Consider the following 27,004-nt stretch of genomic DNA (forward strand, 5'->3'; position numbering starts at 1 on the left):
GAGAGCTCTACTGTTAACAGACAGACTCATAAACTACAGCTCAAATTAACCAGGACTCCTGCTGGGAGTGAACGCCATCTAATGGTCAGATTTATTGGTGTTGGTCCTGCATTGTCCAAATGTTCTATTGAGTAGATTTAGTGTGTAGAATTAGGCTTTATGTATTTTTATTAATTAAACAAGTTCCATAAAGCAGATGTTGATGTATACAAGCAAATTGAAACATTAAGCTTGTTTGACTCTTCAGGAGCCATCAGCTCCAGAGAAACACATGACCACGATCCACTGATCTGGTCCTGTTAGGATCAATATTCTTTCAGTCTCCAGTCCCAATCGCAACCGGACCCACAGCAACATGCTACGTCAGGTCAATGCTGACATCTAGCAGGACTAAAATAGTGCAGGAATCATTCTGAAATCTGGATTATCTGTTTTCTGTCACATTTAACTGCACTGTCAGCATGTTCCAAACCTAAACCTGTCACAAACTGTGTTCAACTTGAACAAATAAAGTTTGTTGGAAAAAAATATACAGGAAAAGTAGGTTTTATTTTGTGTGTGAAAAGCAATGTGATGTTTCTGTTTAATGGCATCCTAATATCAGTGCTTCACAATTACAATGGGAAATTCTTGTGTAAAAAAAAAAAAATCTTCAATTACACAATGATCCACAAATAAGATACAGCAAATCACCTCAACAAGTAAATATACAGCAGAAAACTGAGGTCTATTGCAGAATAATAATCCAGGTGCCATGTTCCACATGGTAACTGTAATGGTAATTTGGCTGCAACGCTCTCAAATCCAGGATGTGAGCTAATACAGTCCTTTACTGGGCGAGCACAAACAGGGCTTATTGCATAACAAGGCACTGTTTCAGTACCTGTGTTCAAATAGGAACAAGGCATTAAAGTATGACATTGACACAATGGCATATTAAAAGGCAGGAGCAGTGTCTTTTTCTGGCAGGAAGGCGAACATGGAAACTATCAAGTACCAATTTTTAGCACTTTTTGCTAAGAGTCAGACCCATGTCATTGTCATTGGCTTTTAACAAGAATTTAAATGAATGGGAAGTCAAGGATACGTAGCTGGCTAGAAGTGGTGAAAGAACTATTATTAGACTGGTGGAAAAAGATTAGAAATAAATGTGCGGACAATGAGACGCAAATGACAATGAAGGAAGATTCTTCTTCTTCTGTCTGGCTTGTGCTTGTTAAATATGCCACGTTTCGATACGGTGACATAAGTAGTGGTTATTTTTAATAAGTAAATGTGTCTGTTTTTCAACTTATGTGCTGCTGGTTATGTATGTTAGTCCAAAACTCCACAGCAATGAAATATAAGAGATCCCCAGTTTTTACATGTTTGTATTGTCAGATTGGAATTGGATGTTTTTTAACCCTCAAAACTCAGCGTAAACTCCTAAACACAGATCAATTGGGCTATGGTTTGTGCTTTGCTTCAGGCATTGATCTGTTCAGACCTTAAACCAGGTCTGGTTTGTCGGAATCCACATGTTGTACTCTTCAGTATACCAGATACTTCAGTTCAGAATAGATGAGAGGAAGCATGACTGTGCAGGCTCGATACAGGATCGCTCCGCTTTTTAATAAAGCCCGAGGTTTGGTGATCCAAGACTCAGACTTGAAGTTGAAGTAGATTGCATACAGTGCCACAGCAAAGAAGTGCCCTATGAGGGTCATGGGTTTGGGGGTCAACCTAGTTAATAAAGAAATAAACAATTAAACTGATACATTTTAATTGTCAAAGTGCTGTGTTGTGTTTTGCTTTTATGCTTTTATTTCTGCACAGTAAATATGAAGCTGCCACCAGCAGCCGCTTAGTTGAGTTTAGCGCAAAGACTGGAAACATGGGGCTGGCGGTGCCATCAGAACTCCACATAAAACCACCCTTGACTTTTTTTGTTTGTTTGTTAGTTTTGATTAAACCAATAAAATATAAATAGTTCAATAAAAGCGTTTTAGCTAAACTTAAAAAAATAAGCACCTTATTCTGGCTCTGTCCTCATCCAATTATGCAGCTTGTGACTTTTCACAGCAAAGCATAAAAGCAGCAAATAAAAAAATAATGTATTCATTTATTTATACATTAGTAATAATTAATTTATAACGTATGCACAAATAAAACCCATGGACATAAAAACTGGTGGATGCAAACACCAAATGGGACGTCACCAGCAGAACAGATACAAAGTTGGCCTTTGAGGATGCTGACAGGTGGATTCTGGACAGATCCAAGTTGTTTGACTGGTTCCAGTTTTTATGCTCAACTAAACTAACGCTCTTTGGCCTTACAATGAACAGGCATATACAAAACAAGTGTGTCTCTAAAAGTATTTCCATAAGAAATGGTGTATAAGGACATAATTTAATGCTTACACTGAGAGGAGTCCAATAGGTCCAGCAATGCACTCTCCACCGAGCTTAAAGTACTGGAAGCAGGCTTTTCGTAGCTCGTGAAGAGAATCTAATTGCCACAAAACAACCACATGAACTCACACATCACACATTTCCATACAATGCAGAATCACAGGCTCATAAATTTCAAAAATGCAAAACGTTCTAGTCGTTGTTTGCTACCGTATGTGTGAATAGTGGCAGACAGAGACTCACTGTCGGTGGCTGCAAACAGCTCGTACAGGGCCTGGGCCAAAACATTCACCACAAAAGAATGTGATGACTTGCGTTCCCAGTGGAATTTTTTCTTTGCCTGTTGAGAAGAGGGGAAAAAAAGCTGAGTGTGATATTGCACACTGGTCTGCAGTCTCTCACCTACGGCAGGGGAATAAGGCAAAGGTTGTGCTCCAAATATAGCGTCTGCTTGCTGTCATGTAAGTCAGCTGCAGAAAAATCAGTCAGACTGTTGTCTGCAAGAGCAGTAATTATGTGTTTTTAAACACAACAATATTGTCAAAAGATTTACTAATTTAAAAAAAAAAAAGGATTACGATGGAGAAACTGAAGGGTCAAACTGTTTACCTGCAGTATTGCCTGGTCGTCATACAGATCTGGGATGTTCTTGAGCAGGCTCCTCCAGATGCGAACGTCATTGAGAGCAACACTCATCCCTCCTCCCGTCAGAGGATGCCTCATGTTATAAGCATCACCCAGGAGAAGCACACCTGCAAAACCACAGGGAGCCGTTTGTCCGGCGAATATCGTACTTTGACTATAATTCATTTATTTGATAACGTTAAAGTTACTACAGCAGTTACTCCTCAGAATGAGATTAATACGAAATGTAAAGTAACTAGTGTATTTAGTGTAAATATCAGACTCAAACATTATTGTGTATCAGGAATGTGAAAGGGACCATTCTGCATAAAGTACTTTTATTTCAAGTACTTAAATTATTGAGTAAGAGTAGATTTAAAACGCTGGACTTTTCCATTACATGTGGGGCATGTTCTTTCATGTAAAAAATATTTATCTAATTTATCCATAAATAATAATTTTACAGCAGTTTTAGAGTTAAACCTAACACATAAACTAATCGCAAAGCAGGAAACTGTTTTAGGTTTGTTTTATCCTAAAAGGACACCACAGTGGATAACGCTACAGTACCTGGCTTGTTGACGGGGGAGGGAGGGAGGAAGCTGGCGGGCATGGACCTGAGTCGATCGTTCTGTAGCGCCATCATGAAAGGCTCCTTCAAGTGCTCTGAGGAAAAACAAGAAACAGAGCGAAGGGGGTCGATCACTCAGCTGCCTGAATGTCAAGCCCTCGAACTGCTGCTTTCCCGGCGAAACACACAACCAAATGCTGCAGTCTCACCATATTCTTTGTTTCCATAACTTCAAGTGAATTCTGTGCTTCACACAAAAGTTTTAAAAAGCCAAATCATTCCGAAAAAGATCTTCCTCAAACAACCCCTGTTACAAACTGTGTTCATTAATCACTCTACAGGAAGACCCCCCCCCCCCTCTCCCCTCCCCCCTATCATCCTAGTCAGTTTTATCCAAGAATGAAGCCTCAGAGACAGTGTCAAGAAGAAGCTGTATCTCATCCATCTTTTACCTGGCAGCTGTGGGTGTATCTTCTCAGCCATGTACTCAGAGAGGTTGCGTGGCAAATCGCCTCTGATGTCCACCAGGACTCTGGTGTGCGAGGACGAGATCTGGTAGATGAGCACTGGGCTCGGGTTGGCCAGCACCAGCTCAGCGTGGTTGGCTTTGAATTGGGGACAGTCCTGAGGAGAAACATGGTGATGACTCAGACAAACACAAATGCTGAGCTTACATCTGTTAATGCAGTGATTTATTGCATTACATCGACACATTGATCAATAATCAATATTGTATTTTAGCGATATTTAAAGATGGTGAAGCACAATCTGTCTTCTGCACTCAAATTCATTTCCTAAATCAATAATATCTTTAGGAAATTTCGTACTATAAAGCACAAATGAGTGACACAACATGCTACTTTCGGCCAGAGTTTGTTGCATCTTTGAATGTTCAATCTGACCAAAGAGCTAATAAAATGCATCGCAATTGGTCAATAAAAATAGGTGTCAGTTCATTTTCTGCTGATCAACAAACAGTTTTAGTTCTAGCACAATCAAACGTTCGAACTGGGTGATGTTGTTCTTGCTACTTTACCTTCATGAGGCATCCAACAAAGTGTGAGGAGATGCGAGCTTTCCCAGAGACCAGACTCTTTCTGAATTTGGAGAAACAGCCATCAGCCACCACAGTCAGTCCTGCATGGATTTTCTGCGGGACCAAAGATTGACACATTCTTCATACAATTTCTGCATTTAACATTATTTCTTTCCGTGATGTCCAGCTCTACGCTGAAAGTGCTGCATTTACTGCGGAGCTTCCTGTTCTTACCTTAACATCTCCACTTTGTTTGTCCTTGTACTGGACTCCAGTTACACATCCGTCCTCTTCCTCTAAACTGATGACGGTGCCTTCTACAATTGTGACACTGGGGGGCACAAAAGGACAGTTAAAGACTTCACCTGTACGTGCCAGTAGGGCATAGTCAGTATGAAAAGCCACTGCAACAAAATAAATACCAAATGCTAGAAATGCACATTAACATTTATCATTGAACTTGAAAATGGCAGTTTGACACAAATACAAAACAAATCAAAGCAGAGGCCATGGACCAGATTTAAAATGACACTGCTGTTCCCTCCAACCCTCAGTGGTGTCAAAAACATCGTCACCACATGAGCCAGCTGCCACATGAAAGTCCCTTGCTCACGACTGTACTCACTTTGGCTCGGCGAGGGCGGCTCTCCTCAGGCCCATGATGAATCGACCATGATGGAAAGCTCGTCCACACTGGATACTCCCCTCCTCCTGAGGGTAGGGGATCTCCACCTCTGTTCTGTTCTCTATGTCATGGATCACGTAGCCTTTGACCAGATGGGCATCCAGACCCTCCACTGAACCTGAGGCCAAACACACACACACACACACACACACACACACACACACACACACATAAGGCTGCAGCTCAGTTTCACATTCATTTTTCACTCAGACTGTACAGTATGTGTGATTTAATGCATAAGGGAAAATTAAAAGCTGTTTAAAAAAACATGTGGAAAACTTGGTTTAAAATGCTGAATGGATGGAACATTACTGTCACTGTAAATCCTTGTTCTCTGTTTCATATTCCATTTACCTGTTCTAAGATGTGAAATATATACTTAAACCTTCTTACGTTTATGTGAGCAGATTTACATGTATCAGTTTGTGGTATAGTAGATATCTGACATGATTGACTGTACAGTAGGATTCAACATTGCTGCAGCAGCTCATCCAATGGAAATATTGTAGGTGTATTTTTTACAGCTAAAAAAACTCTTGGAACTGTTTTTTCAATACTACTGTCATAATTTTTCACGGCAGAGTGGCTCAAAGGTGTGTTCTTAATTTTCATAGTGTATAGAAAACTGCTACCCTAATCATTTACAACCCCTAGCAAGGTTTATGGTATTAATGAGCTGTATGAGCTAAATACAAACCCATAAGAAAAAAAAACCTAATCTAACTCTAAATGGTGCACAGCCGCTTCTTTCTCTGACCTTCCAACCCAAGCTCTTTGAGAGCCCTGTGTCCTCCAGGCTGCAGCAGCTCCCCCACTATCCTGTCAGGCTCCTTCAGGTCCCTCTCCACCACCGTCACCTTCCTCCCATCTTGGGCCATAACAACTGCCATCGCGGAGCCCAGGACCCCGGCCCCAACAATCAGCACATCTGGTTCCAGGGCCACAGAGGAGCCACTGGCTGAGGCAGAGCTTTCGGCTTCTACTCGTGTCCTTGTTCGCCTTCTCTATAGACAGATTGGAGAGTCAAATCCAAACTGACCAGGACTGTTAGGCAAACGATGGACAAATGTACATTTTTTTATACTTTATCTAACGGGCAAATATGTCCCTGTAATTTCAGCTGTAGTTGTATAGAATACAAACATTCATGAGAATTTGGTGCTCTTGTGTGGAACTTATGTAGTATGCCTACATAAGGAACCAGTTTCTGGGGGGAGATTATGCAGACATACATTTAAATAAATTAATAAAAATATGGAAAGACTACAGTTAAATGTAAAAACCTCAGCATAATTCTATTCTTTTATCTCTTTGTCTCCTTTTTTAGGCCTAATTAACATGAATTATCTTACCTTTTTACTGTTCTTCTCTGCCTTCTCGCTCCTCGGTGTTGAAGTTTCAGGAATTAAGTGGTTGAGAACAGGTAGAAGAGACATGAAGCTCAGAAGTGAATTAAACACCTGAGAGACGCGGAGCTTCTCGCTATGAAAATACCTGATATATGAGAGCAGCAGCCCGACTGTTAGAAACAAGGCAACGACTATCAGCAGCTCTTTGTAAGCCAACGTCAAAATTGTGTCGGATTTTTTGTAAAGATATGTGAAGCTCGCAATGCCCAGAAAAGTCCACATATTTGAGGATTCTACAATTTTTTAAAATATAAAAAAAATACAAAATAAATAAAAGTTGCACTGATGGTGATAGAAAAAGAGCACTTAAGTAACTGGTTTTATATAAGATGGAATAAAAAATATCACCTTGCAATAAGACACTACTGGTAATTATGGTTGAGTTTATATTATTCTTCAGGTGCTACAAAAAACAAGTCAGCTATCACTAAGGAAGCTGTTACCTTCGTATCGCAGACAGCAGGAGAGATGCTGCTGAATAATTTATGCTAATGAGAAACACGGACCACTTTGGATTCGGTGGTTTCACATCCCGCCTCCTCCACGGCTCAAACCTCCAATCAGGAATGACGTGACGGTGAGCAGAGCTCACGCTATACGCTGATTGGACAACAAACCTGGGAGTGGGTCGCCCCGCGACCGCTGATTGGACAGCGAACTGACAGGTTGGTAGTATGATGTGATGTCAGTGGAAGAGAGATGAACGATTCATTTATTTTAGAATAAAAGATCGGGGTAAAAGTAGAGCTCTTAGTCTTAGTCAACGCAAAAAAAAAAAAGGCGGAGAGTAAGAGACCAGGTCCCACTGGTTAAGTCTACTGGCAAGACTTTTCCTTAACAGCACAGGATAAAACCTTTACAAAACCAAAATACAAACTACATTTGGGATCTTTTAAATTTGAGAACATTTAGAATTAAAAAACATTGGCTTTAAAAGAAAGATGAGAACAAAATACTCTTTAATACCAAGGTAAAAATGTATTTCTACAAACTTATCTATATTCAGTAAATATGTATACTGAACATAAGTGATTACTTACTTTAAATTCTTATTATTTTACTCTAACTTTTTTATATAGTCCTTATAAAATGATAAAAAAACAAACAAACAAAACTATATGCCTCAATTAGATATATAATGACTAGAAAATGTTCTTGTATAAGTCTCCTGTAAATAAATCATAATTTAAACTCTAAACCTAAATGTATCTGTTGACGTTGTTCAATTGTTCAACAGACAAATGTGTCTCAGACTATTTGTCAAATACGCGATTAGCATTGGTAAAAGCCATCATATCTATTGCGAAAATGTGTGTTATTGCATAATGATTGATTGATTGATGACTCCTACTTTAATCATCAGTTAATATTAATTAATTCCAGTTACATCGATTGTCTGGTGACATTTTTATTGCACCTGTGATAATGAGAAACATCTTTAGTTATTATTTCATGAATGAATGAATTAATAAAGTGCTCTATCTTCCTTGCGCCATCTTAGATCTGCTCACAGGTGTTTCATTGTGAGCACAGGCAAGTAGAAGAGCTTTGACGTAAAGGCAAATGTTATCGTGTGCCACCCGGGGAAGAGTTTTTATTATATGTAGTGATTAAAGACTGATTCATATTTTTCTTGTTTCCCTGATGTGACACTGGGTTCACCGTTCTGCTTGACGAAGGCCTGAAATGATAAATAAGATGATTAGATTTGTAATCAATTTATTATTTCACAGGTATTTTTATTGTAAGTTTATTGATCTACACTAATTGCTGTATGAGGATGTGAGTTTGAGTCTTACCTCCATGTCCTCTAATGTAGCAGACCCATCTTCCACTTTCTGTCCAAGACTGTGCCTGAAGCTTGAATATCTCTCCTGTTAGTCAAACATAACCAGTTATACATTTTTAAAAAAGAAAATAACATCTTTCCTACAAATCCTTTAATAAAAATAAAAAAAAAACAACGAACACTATTTATTACATTTTAAGTAGTGGCACACATACCTTCACCATACTAGTGATAATCCCATCCTCAATGACGCGTACGGCATTTCTGAGTCCTCTAGCAAAGGCGTCCATGGCTCCAATGTGCGCAATGAACAGGTCCTCCAGGTCTGTAGACTCTCTGCGCACCTTAGCATCAAAGTTCAGGCCTCCTGGCTGCAGACCACCTTGTTCAATAATGGTCTGGAAAAGATTAGACGATGAAGAACAGCTGTATTCCTTTGTCATTGCTCTCATCTAAACATGCAGTGGACTCCTACTACATGGTGCCAAACACTCTGTAGACAGACTACAACAGTGTAATAGACATGTATATAAGCTTAACAATGGATCAAGTGCACTATGGAAGTTCATCCATGCTGCAGTTCCTACTCTAAGCAGTGTTTTTGTTTTTTTGCTCCATTCACATTAACTGCATTTACTGCCACAGGAGGCGGCTGTTTTCAACTACAAAGCTGTGAGAGACCCACTGTACCCACTGTGTCCAAGCCTAAAATGGCAGACAACATTACAGAGTGGCTGAATTACACTGGAGAGCATTTAAAAACTTTTCTTATACACTGATCAGCCACAACATTAATGCCACCTGGTGGTTTGAATATGACAATTTGTTTTTTTATTAAAATTATTATTGAAGGAACAAATGCTGATGTATTATTATGGTCTAACCACTTCTCAACACGGATTTTAAAATGAGCTCAACCTTTACCAATTAATATTGTTGAAAATACAATTAAATTTATTTTTGTACTTTAAGTAAAATGTAGAAAAATCGGATTAGTACTTTTATTTCAGTAAAAGTTTTGTAGCAAACTTGACACCAAGCACATGCTACATCTTGCTCCACAAACAGGCAACTTTTATCACGTTAGCTCTATTAGCTGATAATCTGTCATTGTCGTGGTTACAGTTGGTGTCAGTGCCTCCATATTGCTGAAAAGAATATTTTGTTTTATCCTGTTTTAAGTATGTTAAAGCTAAAATGTAACTGGGGAATCAAGGAAGCTGCAAGCACCACTACCCAAAAGGACAAATGCCTGAAAAGTGTCACCAAAGTGGAGGGAATGTAGTAAGGTGCATAGACCACCACAGTACAGCGACCACGATGCCTTCACTGGAAGCCCCCTAATAGCAAAAACACAATCAAGTGATGCAGTGATGCATCGCTGTCCCCCGCTGTTATGATCTGCCCTTTAGCTTTCTTCATCTCTGCTGGTCAGCCAAAGTCTGCCCAAGTGGGGCAGGGCTGACGTATCAAAGCCTGAGGCATCTCACACTCACGTGCTAGGTACCTTTGGCATCGCCATGTTATGCACAGGGTTTGGCCTCGTTTGGCTGTATCTCAGTAGATAGAGAGGGACACCCACTTATCACAGGGTCAGTGGTTTTATCCCCGAGTACAAATTCTGAAATGTCTTGGACAAGGCACCAAACCCCTAGTTTCTCCCCAGGTCCCCTGCATGGCAACTCCACAGTCCTCAGTGTGTGAAGAGGTGAAGGAGAGGACAATTTCTTCTGCGATAAGGATGAAAAATTATATTTAAGTGTAGTCCATTTACCATATCTCTAAGTTAGAATGGTGGTGGCACGGTTGGAGAGTGGTTAGCTCTGACACCTGACAGCCAGATGGTGACTAGTTCAAATCCCAGGTCGGCCGTAGCCTTTCTGTTTGGAGTCTCCAGGTACTCCAGTTGTCTTCCACAGCCCAAAGACGTGCATGTTAGGTTAATTGGTGACTCTAAATTGCCCGTAGGTGTGAATGTGAGTGTGAATAATTTTCTGTCAGTGTAAGTCTTCCTGTGGTCGCCCTGAAATACAGTAGACTGTGGAGACCTGTACAGGGTGCACCCTGCGTTTTCCCAGGCGACAGCTGGGACAGATTGTCGTGTGGATAGTTGGAATGATGAGCCTCAGTTACTCGATTTCTACCGGGCTTGGACCGGCACTGCACAGCTGGGGAGGGGAATGGGCTGTTAGGGGGTCAGTGTCTTGCCCAGAGACACTTCGACATATAGCCAGGACTGTGGTCCCTGGACAACTGCCTTTGCCAACTGAGCTACAGGCAATAAACTACGCTTTTAAATTCAAGAAATTCTCTCACCTTCATGACCATGGTGGTGTTCTTGATGTCCATCGGGAACTGATCTGTGTCCCACCCCAGGTCAGGAGAACCAGTGTTTGAGTCAACAGAACCCAGCATACCAAACCTGTCGGACAGCAGGCAAGGACGGCACACAGAACCTTTAAGACTGTCATAGTGTTAATGACTGCTACTGATGTCCAAAAATCATGATGCAACAATATTGTGTAAACAGCTGGATGGATGGATAATCAGTAAAACATCTGCTGGCATTGGGATTGTCTTACACAGAGGCCATGACAACATCGTGTTCGTATGAGTGTCCTGCCAGGGTTGTGTGGTTGGGCTCAACATTCAACTTAAAGTGGCTTTCCAGACCATAATGTTTAAGGAAACCTATGACACTCATAGCATCTATTGAAAGAAACAGTGACATAAAAGGCTGAATTAAAACAGTGAGATGAAAAAGCAGATTTACTCTGTTAAATTTTTGGGACCATTACCATAGTCATACTGGTGTTTGCAGGGCTCCTTAGGCTTTGGTTCAATAAGAAACTGACACTTGGCACCAATCTTCTCTTTGTACTCTGCCGACAAATACGGACAAAAGGCTGAAACTGTGGCCTATCCTTAGTCCGTAACGTTGGCCAGAATTGGAATTCATACTCATACAACACTTACTGACAGCCATTTTGAAGAAGTTGGCCATGTGCTTCAGTTCTGCAGCAACATCTGTATTGTGGATGGAATGGAAACCTTCCCTTCCTCCCCAAAACACTGAAAGACCAAAAAATGAGCTGGTTACAATGAGCAGTGTTGTTAAAAAAAACAAAAAACTGATGTTATTTTACATTTAGACCTTATAAAAGTTCTCATACCAAAATTTTCCGCACCAAGCTTTTTGGCAACTTCCAATCCCTTTTTGACCTGAGCACAAGCAAAGGCCAGAACATGAAAGTCTGGGTTTGTGGCTGCACCGTTCATATACCTGTAATGTGAATCGAAGCATCTATATTACTGATTTATCCCAGATTTGGGCACACAGGCCTTTTTCCTGATAAAAACATAGGTTTAAAAAGAAAAGTGTAACAATCGGTGTAAGGTGCTGACCTTGGGTGGGCAAAGAGGTTGCAGGTGATCCAGAGAACCTTGACTCCCGTCTTGTTCTGCAACTGGAGAGCCAGGTCTGTAATTTCATCAAGATTCCTGTTAGACTCCTCCAGAGTGGAGCCCTCAGGTGCCATGTCTCTGCGGGAAACCGCAGAACACTTTGGACTTCAGACCAGCAGAAACACTGTCTAATCACAAATGTCCATATTAAATTTGTAACTTTTAAATACTGGTAAATCCAGGTCATGTGGTACATTACACAGAAGACTTGGATAATCTAGGATTTCAAAAACAATTGAGAATTTATTCCAGACCTACACCACCGCAGCTTACTGACACCACATGCATAATTTAATACCACCATCACTCAGCTACATGTACATGTGGTTTGGCTTATTTATTACTCATTTGATACACCACACCCTCAAAAGTTTACAAGGGAAAAGCTAAATAAAGATAATACAGCAAAGCAACAACCTGTTCATCAAACACACACACACACACACACATTACCTGTCATGAAATGTATAATATTTAACCTGTGAAAACAAGCAAAGGTCACAAAAGCAGATACATAGTAGACAATGATCTTTCTGATTGGTTAATAAGTGTAACTTTATTATTAAAATCGGGTGATCTCCCTCACACCAAGCTTGGTGAAAAATTCAAAGGCAGCACGGAGTCGTTTCTTGGCTGATTCCATAGGCGTCCCTTCATTCCAGGACCGGTGGAGAGTCTGAAAGCCAAAAGGATCAGCACCTAAGAAAGAGTTTAAAAAGAAAAAACAGTATCTGTTGAGTTTAATTCAAATCAATAAAGCCAAAATGTTAAAAACGTCTGAGAACAGTTGCAGGTGCTCGTGTGTGTTTAGTGGAGCCTATGGTGTAATGATTAAACGTGTCTCTGTCTGTGTGTCTGTCTGATGCCTGATGATGTTTTACAGTACCAGTTCCACAGAACGAGTGCCAGTAGCAGACTGAGAACCTCAGCCAGTCCTCCATCGTCCTCCCCATCAGGACCTGCACACAAGACCATCCAGCTCTGACCGGCCTCCAATGACACTACTTTGCTTCAGTCAGGGCTTATAACATCACACATGCACATCATTTCAGCTTCAGTGTGTGTGTGTGTGTGTGTGTGTGTGTGTGTGTGTGTGTGTGTGTGCGCGCCACTTGCCTCCTCTGCATTGTAGTGTTTGAAGCACAGGACATTTCCTGGTCCAGCGCTTGGTAGATAAGGGATCTTTTGAAAGCCTGTGCAACAAAATATGCAATATTTACGGCACGTGCTAAGCTGCATCAGCTGTGGGAAATATGGGCCATGAGATACATGAGATACTCAGAAACTGTCAATAAATGTCACATGAGAGCGTCGCACTCACAAACATTCAGGTTTGCTGGAAAACTACACGAAGTTGTGCAAAAGTTCTCTCCCAGTCACTTTAGTGTCCCACCAAGTTTCACGACAGACGAGTTTGGACAAACAAATCTCGTTTGTCCAAACTCGTGCACCGTTACTTTGGCACCGCGCGGCCTTCGGCGGACACAGCTGATCGAACCAGACGCACCTCACGTTCACGCACAAAGGAAACAGAGGGACGCGCATTTGAGCACGAACATATTGGGATTTACCTGCAAAGAATTCCTCCCGAGCTGCCATTTCTGCGTCACAACTTCGTCCGTCCTTCCTCCAAAACAAAAACTGCAGTTTTGTCTTCGCACACGAGGTGTCACTAAATATCTTCCGGTCTCAGCCCAGCTGGAACTGTTTTTAGGCAAAAATCCCAATGTCACTTGTCAGCTGTAATATTTTGCCACGCTAACTTATTATATGTTATCATTTTTAATATATGCTATACACCCCCAGAATATGGATAGTTTGATGTGCAGAGATTTAATGGTTTCATCAATTGTCTTCAAAATGTAATTATTTTAAAAAGTTAGTATTCTCACTCAAGCAGGTTATTTGTATTCATTTTATTGCGATTAAATACTGCAGGTTTTCTGTGCAGTAAAAAATATATTTTAGGCCTTAATGGCATTAAGTTTTTTTTGTTGCAAAACTAACTCTCAATCGACTGTATTGTTGTTTCTGTTGTATGTCACATTAGTATACTAGTGACAAATATACATAGTATACTCCTTGTGAAGAATAGATATTTGGTCATATATCTTAACATAACAATATATAATTTGATATACCAACAAGTGACAAATTAAAGTGATTGGCAGTGTGGGGATCCTGTACTTGGATCTGTTGCTGTGGGGAACATTTGGAATAGGGTTAGAAGGTTATGGGTTTTCCACTGGGTTGAGATCTCCTGACTGCAGAGGCCATGGCACAGGCTTCACAGCATTTTCATACTCAGCCTACCATTTGCTGACCCCTTGTGTCCTATAGAATAAAACCCTCCCATCTCCTTAGCGTTTGAACATTTTACAATAACACAACTGTGATCTTGAATGTTAAGCACCAGTCTAAAAAAAATAGGACATAGAGAAATGGTATCAGACTTACAGTAGATAAAACATTTGTCTAATGTCTATCATTAATGCAACACATGTATTTCCTTATGTATTTGAAACTTATTTTCCAAATTAACTTTTATTTAAGTTGTAAGGTTACACATTTGGGCACTTGCTGCTTTCATTTCTGTACAGGTGGGTGAAGATTTTAACACTTTACACTGATGTCTCTTTACTGGCCCCACCCTAAAAAAAAATTTAAGTCCTGAAAACCCAACACCATCTGATGCATGTTCAATACAGTATGTTTTATTTCAGTTACAATGGTGCTTTTATAAAATATCTGATGCAGAAACATCAACAGAAATGTAGAAATGACACCAGGAGACCATACACACACATAAACACATAAATACATATTAACACACTTTAGAAAAGTACACATTTTCCTTTAGAGCCTTTGGTCTGGGACATACACCGGGTGGAAACAGCAAACATTTGTGAAAGAAAAAGCTCTCTCTGCGCAACTGAAGCCCTATAATTTTTCATATCAGCACAGACTATAGAGTGCACACATGATGCCATTTGGCTATTATGAGAGTGTTTTGCATTGGTTTTCGGGATATACAACCCTAAGAAAAAGGTAGAATGGAAGGCAAATCAAATACAACCAAGCACCAGGCACTGTAAAGCGAGGCACTTGAGCAACTAACACCTCTGGTTTGGCATCATGATGTATGGCACATGAAGGTGGAATTGCACTTTAGCTGCATATGTGTGAGACAGAGATAGAGAGAAAGCCCTGTTTACCTTAGTGGTGAGTGAGTTAGTTACATTCATATTCCTCATGTTTATATTTTAGCTTTACACTGACGAAGCTTCCATTCTGTCAAATCATTGTTCTGTAACTTTATTCTTTTTCTACCATGTAAAACATGCAGTCTGCTGGTTTCATTGGGCTTAAATGAGTCATCTCAGTCCAAGTCAATGAAAGAGGGGATCTGCTATAATGTGGAGGAATCTGGTTGGCCGAGGTCCTTCTTTTTCTTCTTCATCTTCCCTGTGCACATTTTGCAGATGCAGCACAAGATGCAGGGTGAGGCAAGCAGGAGGATTGGAGATGCCACCAGCACAATGATGCTGACCCCCGCCAGGATACCCACCACCTGAAGGACAACAGACCATCTAATGAGCATATTGATTAAATGATTTCAGAGGGTTTGTTCACAGAATACAATCCACAGGGAATAATCACCTCAGCTCTACAGAGATCCTCTACACTAAGTCATAATGCGCTATGAAAGATCATAAAAGGTACAGTAATACTGTAATGCTTCACAATATGAGGTGAGGGGGCTTTATAGCAAAAGTATCATATTTGGATTTAAAGCAATTGTGACCCTAATCTTTGTGATTATAAGAAATTACGATTCATCAGAAATTACTATTCATCAGAAATTACGGGAATTTTTATGCCTGTACAACTATATGAATCATCTTGTTCTGCATTATCTACCAGGAAGTATATGTACACCCCTATCCACCTACTTTTGTGTGTGTTCCCTTCAAGGCTGTTTGTTTATGGTCTAAGCTAGGCTTCTCAGTTCTTATGAAAAAAAAAAGGAAAAAAAGTTTTGTATAAACAGTTTGAGGGAAGGCTCTTTCATGTCCATGTTTTTCACGTTTGCTAAGGAAGAGAATGCACAAAGCACTGGCTTCAACTGCATCCAGCATCTGTGAAAAACTGGAAATGGTGAGTCAAGCTTATCAGACAAATACAAATACAATGGTCAACTTCTCTAGTGTGCTGTTATTGCGGCATAATGAAGGTCACAATTTTTGTGTCCATATATTAGACCAACACAAATGCAGTACACAGGTGCACAGTACACTTTAAATTTCCTGTCACACAAGCAACTGAATGTTTAGTTGAAGCTAATAAGGAGTTTGTGACAAGTAGATTGTAAAAAGTTGCAGGACCTGTTTGGTAAGGGTGTAACCAAGTCTGTCATGAGTTGTTTTTCAAGGAACAGTTGCGCTGTTGTGCTTCGACACACTACACACAACACAGAGACACAATCAGGAAGTTCACTGATCATGTGATAATGGCATGAGACCTAGGAAAATTCTGAAGAAAGTAGGTTTGCCTGCCAATTGCAATCAATTTGTTCAATGTAAAACATCATTTGGGGGCAAAGAATTTGAAATTAATGCAAGGATTCGTTCAACTTAATGTCTGGTCAAGGGCTATTTTGAAACTATTTTGTGCAAAACAACACAGACTTGTAAATCTGTACAAGGAACTTCAGCAATAAATGTTGCATATGATACGGGAAACAGCTGAGAAACCTTTCACAGGTCTGATGAGGGTGACGGAGCTGAAATACAGACAGTGTGTTGTTTAGACATAAAGTGCTTTACTGTCCCACTTTGGTTCCATTCGTTTCCTCTGTGCTGAGTATTTCAAAAGAGACTAATTCAACAGACGGCCAAACACTGCAACCGGGACAGGGTCCAAAATCTTGTAACATCCAATTCTGGTGAAGTGATGGCACAGTTTTACAATAATCAAACTCAAGGTTGGAGTAACGTTCAAGTGAAAGCTGGGTGGTTCTTCAGGCTAATCCATTCAGACAATGACAGCATCACCACAATCCCAAAATGAACACTGTATGTCTGCTCTGCTGTCTGCTGCGTGGCCTCACCTGCGTTCTGTTCCACATTACAGAGGCCCTGGAGTGTCCCAGCTTGTTCCTGCATGGTCCTTTATCATAATGTCTCAGGAAGATATCACCCTGCATTATGAAACACGCATGTGAAACAAGAAGTCTACTAAACAAGACTAGAAATAGTGAAACAAAGGCTTCAAATCTGTGAGAGAGGAACCAGCAGGACACTCACATCCAGATTCTGCAGACAGTACCAGCAGAACGTGTGTTTGCAGCTCTTACACAGCATCTGTGCACAGCCCTGGTTCCTCTCAATGTACACGTCACACATGGGGCACTGCTTGATGGACAGGTCCAAGCTGCTGTTGGAGCGGGCCCTGTGTGTGAGGACAAAGATGCATGACATGTGAGGGGCTTGTTGAAGTGTGGACCCACAAGGGCCTCACGCATCACCAGGTAAAGTGGGAAGCCTTTATTTAGCAGCAGAGAGAAAGGTCAGTTAAAGTTAAATTTATTCTGGGAGTCAAAGGTATTTTGTGACTACAATTCGGTGCCACAGCTACTATCGACAACCTTGTCAAGTCATGATTGAAGGTTATGACAAAAAAAATAAAATCAGACACAATATTGCATTGCGCAACCTGCATTGATAATATTTTCCGGCCATCAGGGGGTAGAACAACAAGCTATGAACACGGGCAATACTTTTGATATATCAGATATATTCATGTCCAGCTTTCCTACTGAAAGCACCATGATGTGAGCTGCCCCACGTTCCATTCTCCACAGCACACTGCAGAGACCACTGCTTCATTGCAGCGAGCAGTCTCCCTCTGTACAGTGAACTAGATGGCTCAGTGCCCGTCCTCCTCCCTTTGGCACAAAAACAATGGAATTCCAATATAACTCAGTGACTCCCCAATGACATCAATCTGTCTGCTGGCAAAGCAGAGCGCGGCGTGGAGCGGCACAGTAACGAAGCTGTACGGGGATTACACAGAGGGCACTGCTGATGAAAACCAGGCTATTAATCCTGAAAAACAGTTTTTATTTGGCTCAGAGACTTCACAGGAAGTTCAGGACTTACCCATTTGATACATACATATATGAATATACATCATTTCTTAGAAAAAGGAAAAACAAGCACTCACTGCTATAGTCTAATAATTAATAAGACCGATTAACACAGTCAGGACTCAGTTACCAGTTTGTTAGCAGCAGTAACCTGAGTGTCTCTCACTAAAGTTCTCTTGTTCCCGCTTCCTGCTTTCAGTACAGAAACATTTCCAAGTACAGCTCAGACTTTTAGGATGTGGCCACTGGGCGGCTGACCAAACTGCTACAGCAGCTGACTGACCTGCTTTTGTGCGAGGCTGAGGGCCATATCAGAGTTTGGCGTTGGGGGCAGGTATGGTCGTCCTGCCAGGGCCCTCTGCAGTTAGAGCAGAAGACAGTGTGGCAGGTCAGACACGGCACAGCGGTGGGCTGGCCCTCAGGTCCTGGCTGCACAGTGCACACTGCCTGGCATTCAAGCACCGGGCACCACGCTTTACTTGGGTCCAACTTCACTTCTGCAGGCAGCAAAGAGAATATGTGTTAGTAGATTTCTTAAGCAGGTGGGAGAGATACTACATACTAATTTATATAAATGCATGTTTTGCAGCTCTCTAGTCAAGAATTTTAGCAAATGCTGATCAGTAATTTGTAAACTAGTAGATGTGCCACATATCATACTAAAAAGGCTGACATCTGCCGGTTACTGTGAGTCAAAGATGACAATCTTCAGGTTCTTGTGTGTCATAACATTGCAAATATCTTTGGATTTTAAACTATGCACAAGAGAATGAATCAACAGGTTAAATTAATATGAAAACGATACTTAGTTGGAGCCCTAAAGCCTACACTGTAATACTGGTGGCCAAAATATTCACTCACAAAATAAACACATGAACAAAGGTGATACTGAGGCTTATGGGAAAGTCAGAAGTTTTGAATGCATTAGACCATTCACCGAAAAAACGTACTAGACGTTTGAAAATGATGTTAACACTATACATAATAGAGAGATCAAGATTGTTGCACACGCTTAAAACAGATATGAAAATGTACTCAAACTGATTTAAACTTAGATTTAAAAACATTTTTGGATGCGATAACCTATATTAAAAATAATAAGGTGTTTGTAAGAAATTCAAAATATGGAAGACTATGTATTTTATTTAGTCTACCACTTTTAACTTCTAATCTAATTATATAATCTGCCTGGTTTCAACTTCTACAAAATTCTAATATGACAAAATATGAAAACACCTTAACTGTAGATAAATAAATATTATTTATTTTCTTTAATTATATTGATAGCAATTTATTTGTTTAGTTCTTCTGGTGCTGAAAGTTCAGCAGCAGGTACCTACCACCTTAATACTCCCGCAAGGGGGGTGGCACATGAGCCAATCACATTTAGGTTGTGGCCCAACTGGAAACATATCTATATTTATTTTCATGGCAATCTATCCAGAATTTATCAAGACAATACACTTTGTAAAATTCATCGACATTCATCACAAAAATCAGCTTGGCCGGGCAGCGATCTGCAGCTGCAGGAACTTTATCTGCCTTGCTTGACCAAGAGGTTTTGTCAGAAGTTGCTTAGTCCATTCTTTGCTTTTGTAAAATTTGCAGCAGGACTGTCAGTGGGTTTTTAGGCGTCTTGAAAAAATGAAGCTTTGGCCAGAAGCTAATGATTCTTGGGGGGGGAGGCTTGACAGTGTTATAATTTCCAAGCGATGTGTCTAAGATGTGTTTAAGGACTGAGGGATAATAAGGTAAACACAAAATGGTCACAAAAAATAGACAATAAGCTCGGAGCGTTTATGAACAGATGAACAATCCCTTGTCACAGACTTTAACCAGCCAGCTTGACTCTTCCTTCTGCAATTTTATACTTCCAATATTATGTCTCTTATGATTTCTGTTTGGAGTAAACAATAACGCTTATTGGCGTCACAGCCTATTGTTGCTAAACAACTGGAAAAGCCCAATGAAGCTTCAAGGCAAACTAACCTGTTTTTTGTGTAAATGTCAACAGAAACCTATTTAATCACACAGTCTCTTTCTGCAATCAAGTCTCCAGTGCAAGACCATAATGCAATTTGCCTTTGCAAACATTTCCACAATATACTGCAATCAGTTACTAGCAGTAGGTCAACTTTTCACCTTTTAGTTCAAATTTACCAGAGTAGTTAAATTAATCTCTTTCAAAGCTTTTGTTATTAAATTAGGACTTGAAGCCACAGCTTCAGTAACCTCCCAGCTGGAGGTTCCACTATATCCCAAACACATGAAGCTAAGCACTCTGTGATGCGGCAGCTGAAGTGTGACCTGAAATAGCCCAGTGTGCTAATTCAACAACACCTACCTCTTTCAAACTTCAGACGCTGATAGAGCTTTACTTGATCCGCTGTAGCCAGGCTGGCTATCTGCAATCAGAGTGTAGAGAGGGCCTCTGATAAATGTTTTACTCACTCGAAGCGTTGGCAAAATACAATTTGTGATAATGAGATCAACGATTCTTATTCAGTTCAACTGAATTTGGGGATTTTCATAGAATGTAAGTCAGTTTTTCCACATTAACGAATAAGTGAAAAGATAAATAAATAGTGGTTGAGATTAAAATGAAGCCGTCTTCTGTGCTTGCTGCAATATGCAAATATGAAATATTCTTCCTAAACCAAATTTTTTAAAGTCAGAAATGTCATTTCCTTAATTTTATGAGACCAGCAATCAATTAAAACAGCTTGCAGAGTACAATTCATTCTCCTAGTGATAGTTTGTGCATGTTTTGCCCTGGGCATTGTAATGAATTTTAATTTTCACAGACTGAAGGCCAATAGGGACTTCAGGAAAGTTATTTTTACATGAGGTTCTCCTTACTACAGTTGTATTCACTGCTCACACCAAAACATTCCAATCTGTTTTGGTCTGAGCGGTTCACTTTTCTCTGACGTGTTTAGCTTCTATGTGTGGTTTCATTTCATTTTCATTTTCTGCCCGTTTGCAACATTTCTTCATTTTACTCTGCACACTCAAATGCAACAAGAATTTCCTCAAAGATTTCATTCAGGCTGGATATGTATCATTTTCACAACACTCAATTTTGGGTAGTCCATTCCACACCGTTTTAAAAACCTGAAAGTCCAAGTTCAGATTTCATTAGAAGTTTCATGGTGTATTCAACGAATATTCCAATAACTATTGCCACACTGACACTTTTAGTTCAGGATATGTTTGTGCATCAACATTGGTTTAGTATTTTGTGGCCTATATACAGCGTTTGATGTTTTTGAGGTTTTCACTCATAACCTTTGGCATCTGGTATCATTTGTTTTTACCAGGACGTACCTCAGAGTCTAGCAGCTCTCCACTCTCCTGGCAGGCCATATCTGGGCAGGTAATGGGTGCTCCCCCACCTTCTCTAATGGCCAACTGAACATACTGCTGCAAACACTAGAGGATAACAGGAATGAGACATCAGCGATAGTCTGTCAGTGTAAGGTGCATGTAACAAACAGCACTGGATACCCTCACAAAAAAAAAAGCACATCACAGGTTGTCAAACGCAATAATAGAAAATCATTAGTGTTCATTTTTCCACTACCCTAAATAAAAAATTGCATTTACAAAGAATTGCATGACATTCTACGTATGCTAGAAACTCAAAAGAGAAACAAGCTGTTGTGCAATAAAAACACCACAAACACAAGTACCATATCAGTATTTATACATGCGTGACAGACACACAGTAGTCAAGCTGAGAAATGTGGAGAAGTAGGGGGAAACTATACAGTCACTGCGCAATGGCAGTTTTGAGGAACAGAAAATAACATTTAAATTGACATTTAAATGTTGTTATTTCTTTTTGTAAAATATGACGGAACAATATCTATCAGACACGTGGAATGTATTTTTAAATGCAAACTTGTGGTTATCATGTGCCTTCTGATATGCAAAACCGAATTACAAGCACACACATGCAGACAATGCAAGCAACAGCCTGCCTGAGGAGATATTTCAGGTTTAAACAATGCAGTCCAACCGATAAGGAGAATTTACAGTATCCAATTCCCTCCCCCTGTCTCCATTCCATGGCGTCTATTTGATCTGTGTGAACTTGTGAGTGCAACCCTGACAACTCCGCTAGTTTGGCTGGGTATTAACAACTGCCACTATTTGGCAACCTGTGTCTCAGGGCATAACTCCCACATCTTAGTTTCTACATGTCAGGCCGATCCTAAATGGAAAAGAAAAGTACAGTAGTAGATCTCTACAATTCTGTAATAAACATTCACATTACTCATATTGATAGAAGTATTTCTATGATTAAAGGAGTTCCAAGGAGCTGGGAGAAAAGCTTTGACAAATGACCAGAATTTCCAAAAACAATTAGAAGGAAGTAAACTTGAGAGAAAGCCAGATCTGTGAGCAAATTGCTTCATTTTACTGAAGCAATAGTATGCATGATTTGTCTATTAGTTAGAGGATCTATTTACAGGAACAGGAAATGGTGCTGCAATAATGAGGACCATCACATTCATGGTTATTCAAATAATGGACATTTGCCTAACTTGCCCAAAAATCTACAGTTCTTTGTTTGTGGGTGAAATGTTAACTGTCGACAGAAAGTGACTTTCTCATTTTCTATACAATCTAAATATAGCCTGGAGGCAACTGTGTCTGCTGAACTAACAAATATTATAGGTTTAATTCCTGTTGTAGTCGATACTTAGATTTGAGCATGATTTACTTTAAATATCACGAACCAACTGGATATGTCTACTTACTGCTGTGCAGAAGTTGCAGCGGCATCTCTGCAGTTCCTTGGTGAATGCAGATGAGTGCACACTGAGGCAAAGCTTGCAGAAGACCCTTGGCGCTAGCTGGGAGTCAATCTCAGCCTCAGGGATACCCGGTGCCAAATCCATGGCTTCCTGACTCGGGGTGGGGCTCCTGTTGGCCATGGTGGGGCCGGGCAGACAGTGAGGGGGGGGATGTTAAGAAGGAATCAGGATTCTTCTAGCCCATCTGCGAGGCACAGAGAGGAGCTGTAGCCTCCATGTTCCTGAAAGCACAAAAAAACCCCGAATCTGTCTCTTGAACACAGTTGCAACACTTCCCTTCATTACAGTTCACGCAACCACTGCCAGGCCTTCTGGCAACACTGCACCTTATTTCTGGAACCTGTCATTCCTTCTGGTAACTGGTATACCAACAGCAATGACTTCATCTGACCCTGAAGCAACACACTGTCATTGTCTTGTTACCAGAGAGATGAATATGCCACCGTTTAAAGCTGCGTGTGGTGAATATAGAATAATATAATTATGTTTAATTATATTACCCTAATATTGACTACTCATCCTGCCTGTTAGTTCTCCATCAATGCCCTTGCCATTTGTTTGTAGGCCAAAGTCTAACACAACACACACTTTATTGACCCACTGCTCACTCATTCTGACAGGAAGAGCTGATTGGTATTCATTTTTTAAGCATGGAAAAAGACAAGCTATAGTTTTACTGCACTTTTTATGTTATCGGCTTATGGAGTGCGAGCGATGACAAACATTAATTTGGGTACCGAATTTCATAGAAATTCATGCTGTTGTTCTTCATTTTCAACTGTAGAGATGTTTGGTCTGTGGACACTGCCGTCTATATAGCTATGTTGCGACTATAGCATGCGAAAGACTGAAAAGGTGAATCATAATAAAAAGCTGTTTAATTACAACATAAAGCATAAATGTTATCTGTGGCTTCCACTTTTGGTTTTCAGATACACTTACACACTAGTAACATAAGACAACAGGGCTGAGATGGATGGATTTACCACCAGCTTAATGTGTTTAACAGACCCAAAGTCACCAAACCCAAATCCCTTTGGTTGATTTGGCTGTCCAATCCCAAAAGGCATGAGAAATAACAACGCCATAATCTGGGATTTAAAATTAATCCTGTACATAACAGTGGTTGGACAGAGAACAGGGTCACACACAGGAAACTGCGACATTAAAAGCAGCTTTTGAAATGACATTTTATCCCATGCACAATGTTCTCTGTTTCATCCGGCTGTTGAAAGTTAGCAGAAGAGTTTGGAGCCAATCAATACAGCCACCACCACCACCACCAGTGTCCCAAATATTTCAGCGAGCAATCTTTCGTTATGTGCTGTTCATCAGTGGCGGGATACACACGGACCACTGAGAGGGGAGCTTGTGAAGCAGTGCTCACGGTGGCATTTGTGCGTGTCATGTAGCTTTCTGCACAAAATAAATCAGAACGCCACTTGTGAGTCAAACTTTTAGACATGGAGCTAACCATCAACTGATTAGCAGCCAAGATGGCAGAGGTGGAAAACCAGATCTGACCAGATAAAAGCTCCTTCTGCTGCCGCTGCTGCTGTTTTCACACAGACTGCCACTGTGCTGGGATTGGAAGGAGGCAGTTGGAGCTGAGTGAATGAGGAGTCTATAGCAGAATTTATATGGAACCATTTACACAGCTGCAAACGAAACAAGAGCAGTTGTATGAAGTTGCCAACAGCAGAATGAAGAAAATGACATAGTTAGGGAAATGCAACCCTTTGCACATCAGTTCAGCCAGTGAAAACAGATGAAAGTGATTTAAATGAACAGTAGTAATATTCGTAAAGCCTGCAGTTTGCTGTGATGTGCCCATGTTTTCCAGTTACCCTGAGGTTAGTGTGGTGTTTCACTAAACAATAACGACGCACTCACCCACACATTAACCCCAACACGCCTGCATCCTTCCAAGTGTTGCAAACGCGTAGGTCGAAAGTGAAGCGCAGATGTGACGCTCCTGTACGAACACGGCTTTGGCAATGGGTGTTGTGCTGCAGACAAAAGCCCGAGGAGCGGAGCAGTGAGAGAGAGAGAGAAGGGGGGGGGGACCTACCTTGCCTGTGGACCACTGGGTGTAGAAGCTGACTGAGTCCACATCCACAGCCGCAGTGCTCTTTTTACTGTAGCACAGACACATGTGTTAATGCAGACTGTAAGCAGAAATCCCACTGTCAGCGGCGATAGACGCTGTCGCCCGCTAGTCCCAAGACAAACTAAAACACGTTAAACGCCTGCTCGCGACTGTAATGCGTGTGTGTGTGTGTGTCGGCAACGCTCCTTCCATCCAGGAAGCTCTGCTCGTTCTAGCCCCAGTCTCCTCTCTACACTTCTCCTGCTGCTCATTTCACCCAACCTCGTGCTGCTTTCAGCGGCAGTCCGCAAAAAATGTGTCAAGCGAGGGCTGTAAACATGCATCGCTGTCGCCCTCTGTGTTTCATTGTAGTATGTTTATCAAACGAGCTCCCCCATCTCCAGCTACATTTATTGATAAAGCCCAGTATTTACGATGAATGATGTTTTGGCGTATTACTAGGAATTTTTTCAAATAGTATGTATATACTGCTGCATAAGTATTTAAATACAATGTCTAAATTCTGTATTTAAATTCAACCATTAAATTAATAAAATCTCATACACATATGAGATATATCAGAAGGCATATACCTCACTTCTTTTATACCAATTAACGGATCTCCCGGTAAATGTTATCTGGTCCAAAAAAGTATGTGTACGTACGTCAACCCGGAAGTGACTATTAAGTTAGTTTGCAGACTTATTCAAATGGTTTCCTCACGCCGGTCATAAGCTGAAATGTGTTATTCTCGCACCAGAGTTAAATATAAGTTGTTTTTCTGATCGTGTACCATCATTTTACCAACATGACATTTTAAAATTATATGATTTAGTAATTGCATTATTATATTTAAGTAGGCTTTGTTGCGGTGGTGGAAGAAGTACTGCATTCAGATCACTTAGGCTACTTAGCGTATAATTTACTCGGTTACAAGTTACTTAGGTAACACAACTGTTACCTAACTAAATGTAGTCGTTATACAAAATAGCTTTAACATTAACATTAATGGAAAGGGTTTTTTTTATAATTAATGATGTGTTGATGTGTTCCAATACTTTTTGCTTACACTTTTAACCGAGAGATTTTTAAACAGCCTTTTGCTGTTTTGATGTTTTCACATCACAGGCTATAGCTACTTATTATTTAAATCGACTATATTATAGCAACTATAGTAACTAAATAACTCTGCTAGGGTAAAAGTATATTAGCTTCTGAAAACTTAGTGAAGCCGAGGAGAATAAGGTAAAACAAAAAAAAAAATAATTCAGCAGAGGGTAGAAATACCTAAAAAAGGTGTACTTACAGTAAGTAGGGTCACAACAAAAACCTGAATTCATGTATCATTTCCACTTCAGCCAGTTAGCCATGAAAATCAAAGGCAAAATCTTCAAAGGCATTTATGTGATGTCATTGAAGACGTCATCAGTGACATAATCGATTTTAAAACGTATAAAAGATATCAAAAAGCCATATAATCAATAATGTCCTTTATAAGCTGAAAGGTTTGACGTTTGAATTTTTGTAATATATATATATATAAAATAGCAGAAAAGTTGCGTATATACTGGTTAGGCAAACTTCAAAGCCAGTTATGTCATTGATGATGTCATGGAAGCAAAAATTTTTTTTTAAGTATTCCAATCTTAAAAAGTCAAAATTATATTAAAAAAAAACATATACAAGCAATAATGTCCTTTATAAGCTGCTCAGTTTGGAATTTCCAAAAGTGCTTCTAGCTGAAAGTATGCGGAAGTATTTAGGCACCAAATTTACGGAAGACAGAAGTCAGAATAAGTGAATGCTCCAGCATTAGAAAAGTTGGGACGATGTTTGAAACAAATAAAAACAGAATGCAAACTGTTTCCACATTTTGTTATATTACAACCTTATCTGAAAATTGATTAAATTCATTATTTTCCTTAAAATTCTACAAACAATACCCCATAATGACAACGTGAAAAAATCTCCC

General features: G+C 40.2%; 3 protein-coding genes across 4 annotated transcripts; all 3 read right to left on the reverse strand.

Moving 5' to 3' along the window:
• Window positions 1–530: 530 nt before the first annotated feature.
• sqlea (squalene epoxidase a) lies at window positions 531–7,358 on the reverse strand. Its single transcript, XM_067508920.1, has 11 exons — window positions 6,662–7,358; window positions 6,067–6,313; window positions 5,250–5,427; window positions 4,859–4,955; window positions 4,625–4,738; window positions 4,041–4,212; window positions 3,588–3,683; window positions 3,003–3,145; window positions 2,637–2,733; window positions 2,403–2,490; window positions 531–1,722 (listed from the first exon to the last, which is right to left on the reverse strand). Exons 1-11 carry the CDS (start codon window positions 6,938–6,940, stop codon window positions 1,530–1,532), a joined length of 1,704 nt encoding a protein of 567 aa, XP_067365021.1. The 5' UTR covers window positions 6,941–7,358; the 3' UTR covers window positions 531–1,529.
• Window positions 7,359–8,106: 748 nt separating this feature from the next.
• On the reverse strand, window positions 8,107–13,637 carry LOC137129737 (uncharacterized). The gene is made up of 14 exons (XM_067508921.1): window positions 13,544–13,637; window positions 13,089–13,165; window positions 12,859–12,931; window positions 12,559–12,671; window positions 12,426–12,451; window positions 11,913–12,050; window positions 11,681–11,790; window positions 11,484–11,579; window positions 11,306–11,389; window positions 11,090–11,216; window positions 10,824–10,929; window positions 8,723–8,905; window positions 8,518–8,592; window positions 8,107–8,399 (listed from the first exon to the last, which is right to left on the reverse strand). Exons 1-14 carry the CDS (start codon window positions 13,569–13,571, stop codon window positions 8,316–8,318), a joined length of 1,320 nt encoding a protein of 439 aa, XP_067365022.1. The 5' UTR covers window positions 13,572–13,637; the 3' UTR covers window positions 8,107–8,315.
• Window positions 13,638–14,664: 1,027 nt separating this feature from the next.
• On the reverse strand, window positions 14,665–25,298 carry rnf144b (ring finger protein 144B). 2 transcript variants are annotated; one of them, XM_067511175.1, is made up of 8 exons: window positions 25,015–25,298; window positions 22,887–23,164; window positions 21,448–21,552; window positions 20,465–20,525; window positions 18,404–18,617; window positions 17,279–17,423; window positions 17,083–17,172; window positions 14,665–15,543 (listed from the first exon to the last, which is right to left on the reverse strand). In XM_067511175.1, exons 2-8 carry the CDS (start codon window positions 23,061–23,063, stop codon window positions 15,382–15,384), a joined length of 954 nt encoding a protein of 317 aa, XP_067367276.1. In that variant the 5' UTR covers window positions 23,064–23,164; window positions 25,015–25,298; the 3' UTR covers window positions 14,665–15,381. The 2 variants fall into 2 exon arrangements, with proteins under 2 accessions (XP_067367276.1, XP_067367277.1); XM_067511176.1 differs by lacking the exon at window positions 25,015–25,298 and adding an exon at window positions 24,837–24,994.
• Between the last annotated feature and the right edge of the window lie 1,706 nt (window positions 25,299–27,004).

This window comes from Channa argus, chromosome 7 (genome assembly GCF_033026475.1).
Source record: "Channa argus isolate prfri chromosome 7, Channa argus male v1.0, whole genome shotgun sequence".
Taxonomy (NCBI): Eukaryota; Metazoa; Chordata; class Actinopteri; order Anabantiformes; family Channidae; genus Channa; species Channa argus.

What these genes read in the sequence shown, in the direction of transcription:
- rnf144b (XM_067511175.1), bottom strand. Translation starts at nt 23,063, where the DNA reads ATGGCCAACAGGAGCCCCACCCCGAGTCAGGAAGCCATGGATTTGGCA. An exon ending in TCAGCCTCGCACAAAAGCAG is followed by an intron (nt 17,424 to 18,403) that starts GTCAGTCAGCTG and finishes CCTCACACACAG; the next exon opens with GGCCCGCTCCAACAGCAGCT. An exon ending in TAATGTGGAACAGAACGCAG is followed by an intron (nt 15,544 to 17,082) that starts GTGAGGCCACGC and finishes GTTGTCCTTCAG; the next exon opens with GTGGTGGGTATCCTGGCGGG.
- sqlea (XM_067508920.1), bottom strand. Translation starts at nt 6,940, where the DNA reads ATGTGGACTTTTCTGGGCATTGCGAGCTTCACATATCTTTACAAAAAA. An exon ending in GCTGTTTGCAGCCACCGACA is followed by an intron (nt 2,491 to 2,636) that starts GTGAGTCTCTGT and finishes TGTGGCAATTAG; the next exon opens with ATTCTCTTCACGAGCTACGA. An exon ending in CCTATTGGACTCCTCTCAGT is followed by an intron (nt 1,723 to 2,402) that starts GTAAGCATTAAA and finishes TTTATTAACTAG; the next exon opens with GTTGACCCCCAAACCCATGA.
- LOC137129737 (XM_067508921.1), bottom strand. Translation starts at nt 13,571, where the DNA reads ATGGCAGCTCGGGAGGAATTCTTTGCAG. An exon ending in CTTCTTCAAAATGGCTGTCA is followed by an intron (nt 11,390 to 11,483) that starts GTAAGTGTTGTA and finishes ATTTGTCGGCAG; the next exon opens with AGTACAAAGAGAAGATTGGT. An exon ending in CTACATTAGAGGACATGGAG is followed by an intron (nt 8,400 to 8,517) that starts GTAAGACTCAAA and finishes TTATCATTTCAG; the next exon opens with GCCTTCGTCAAGCAGAACGG.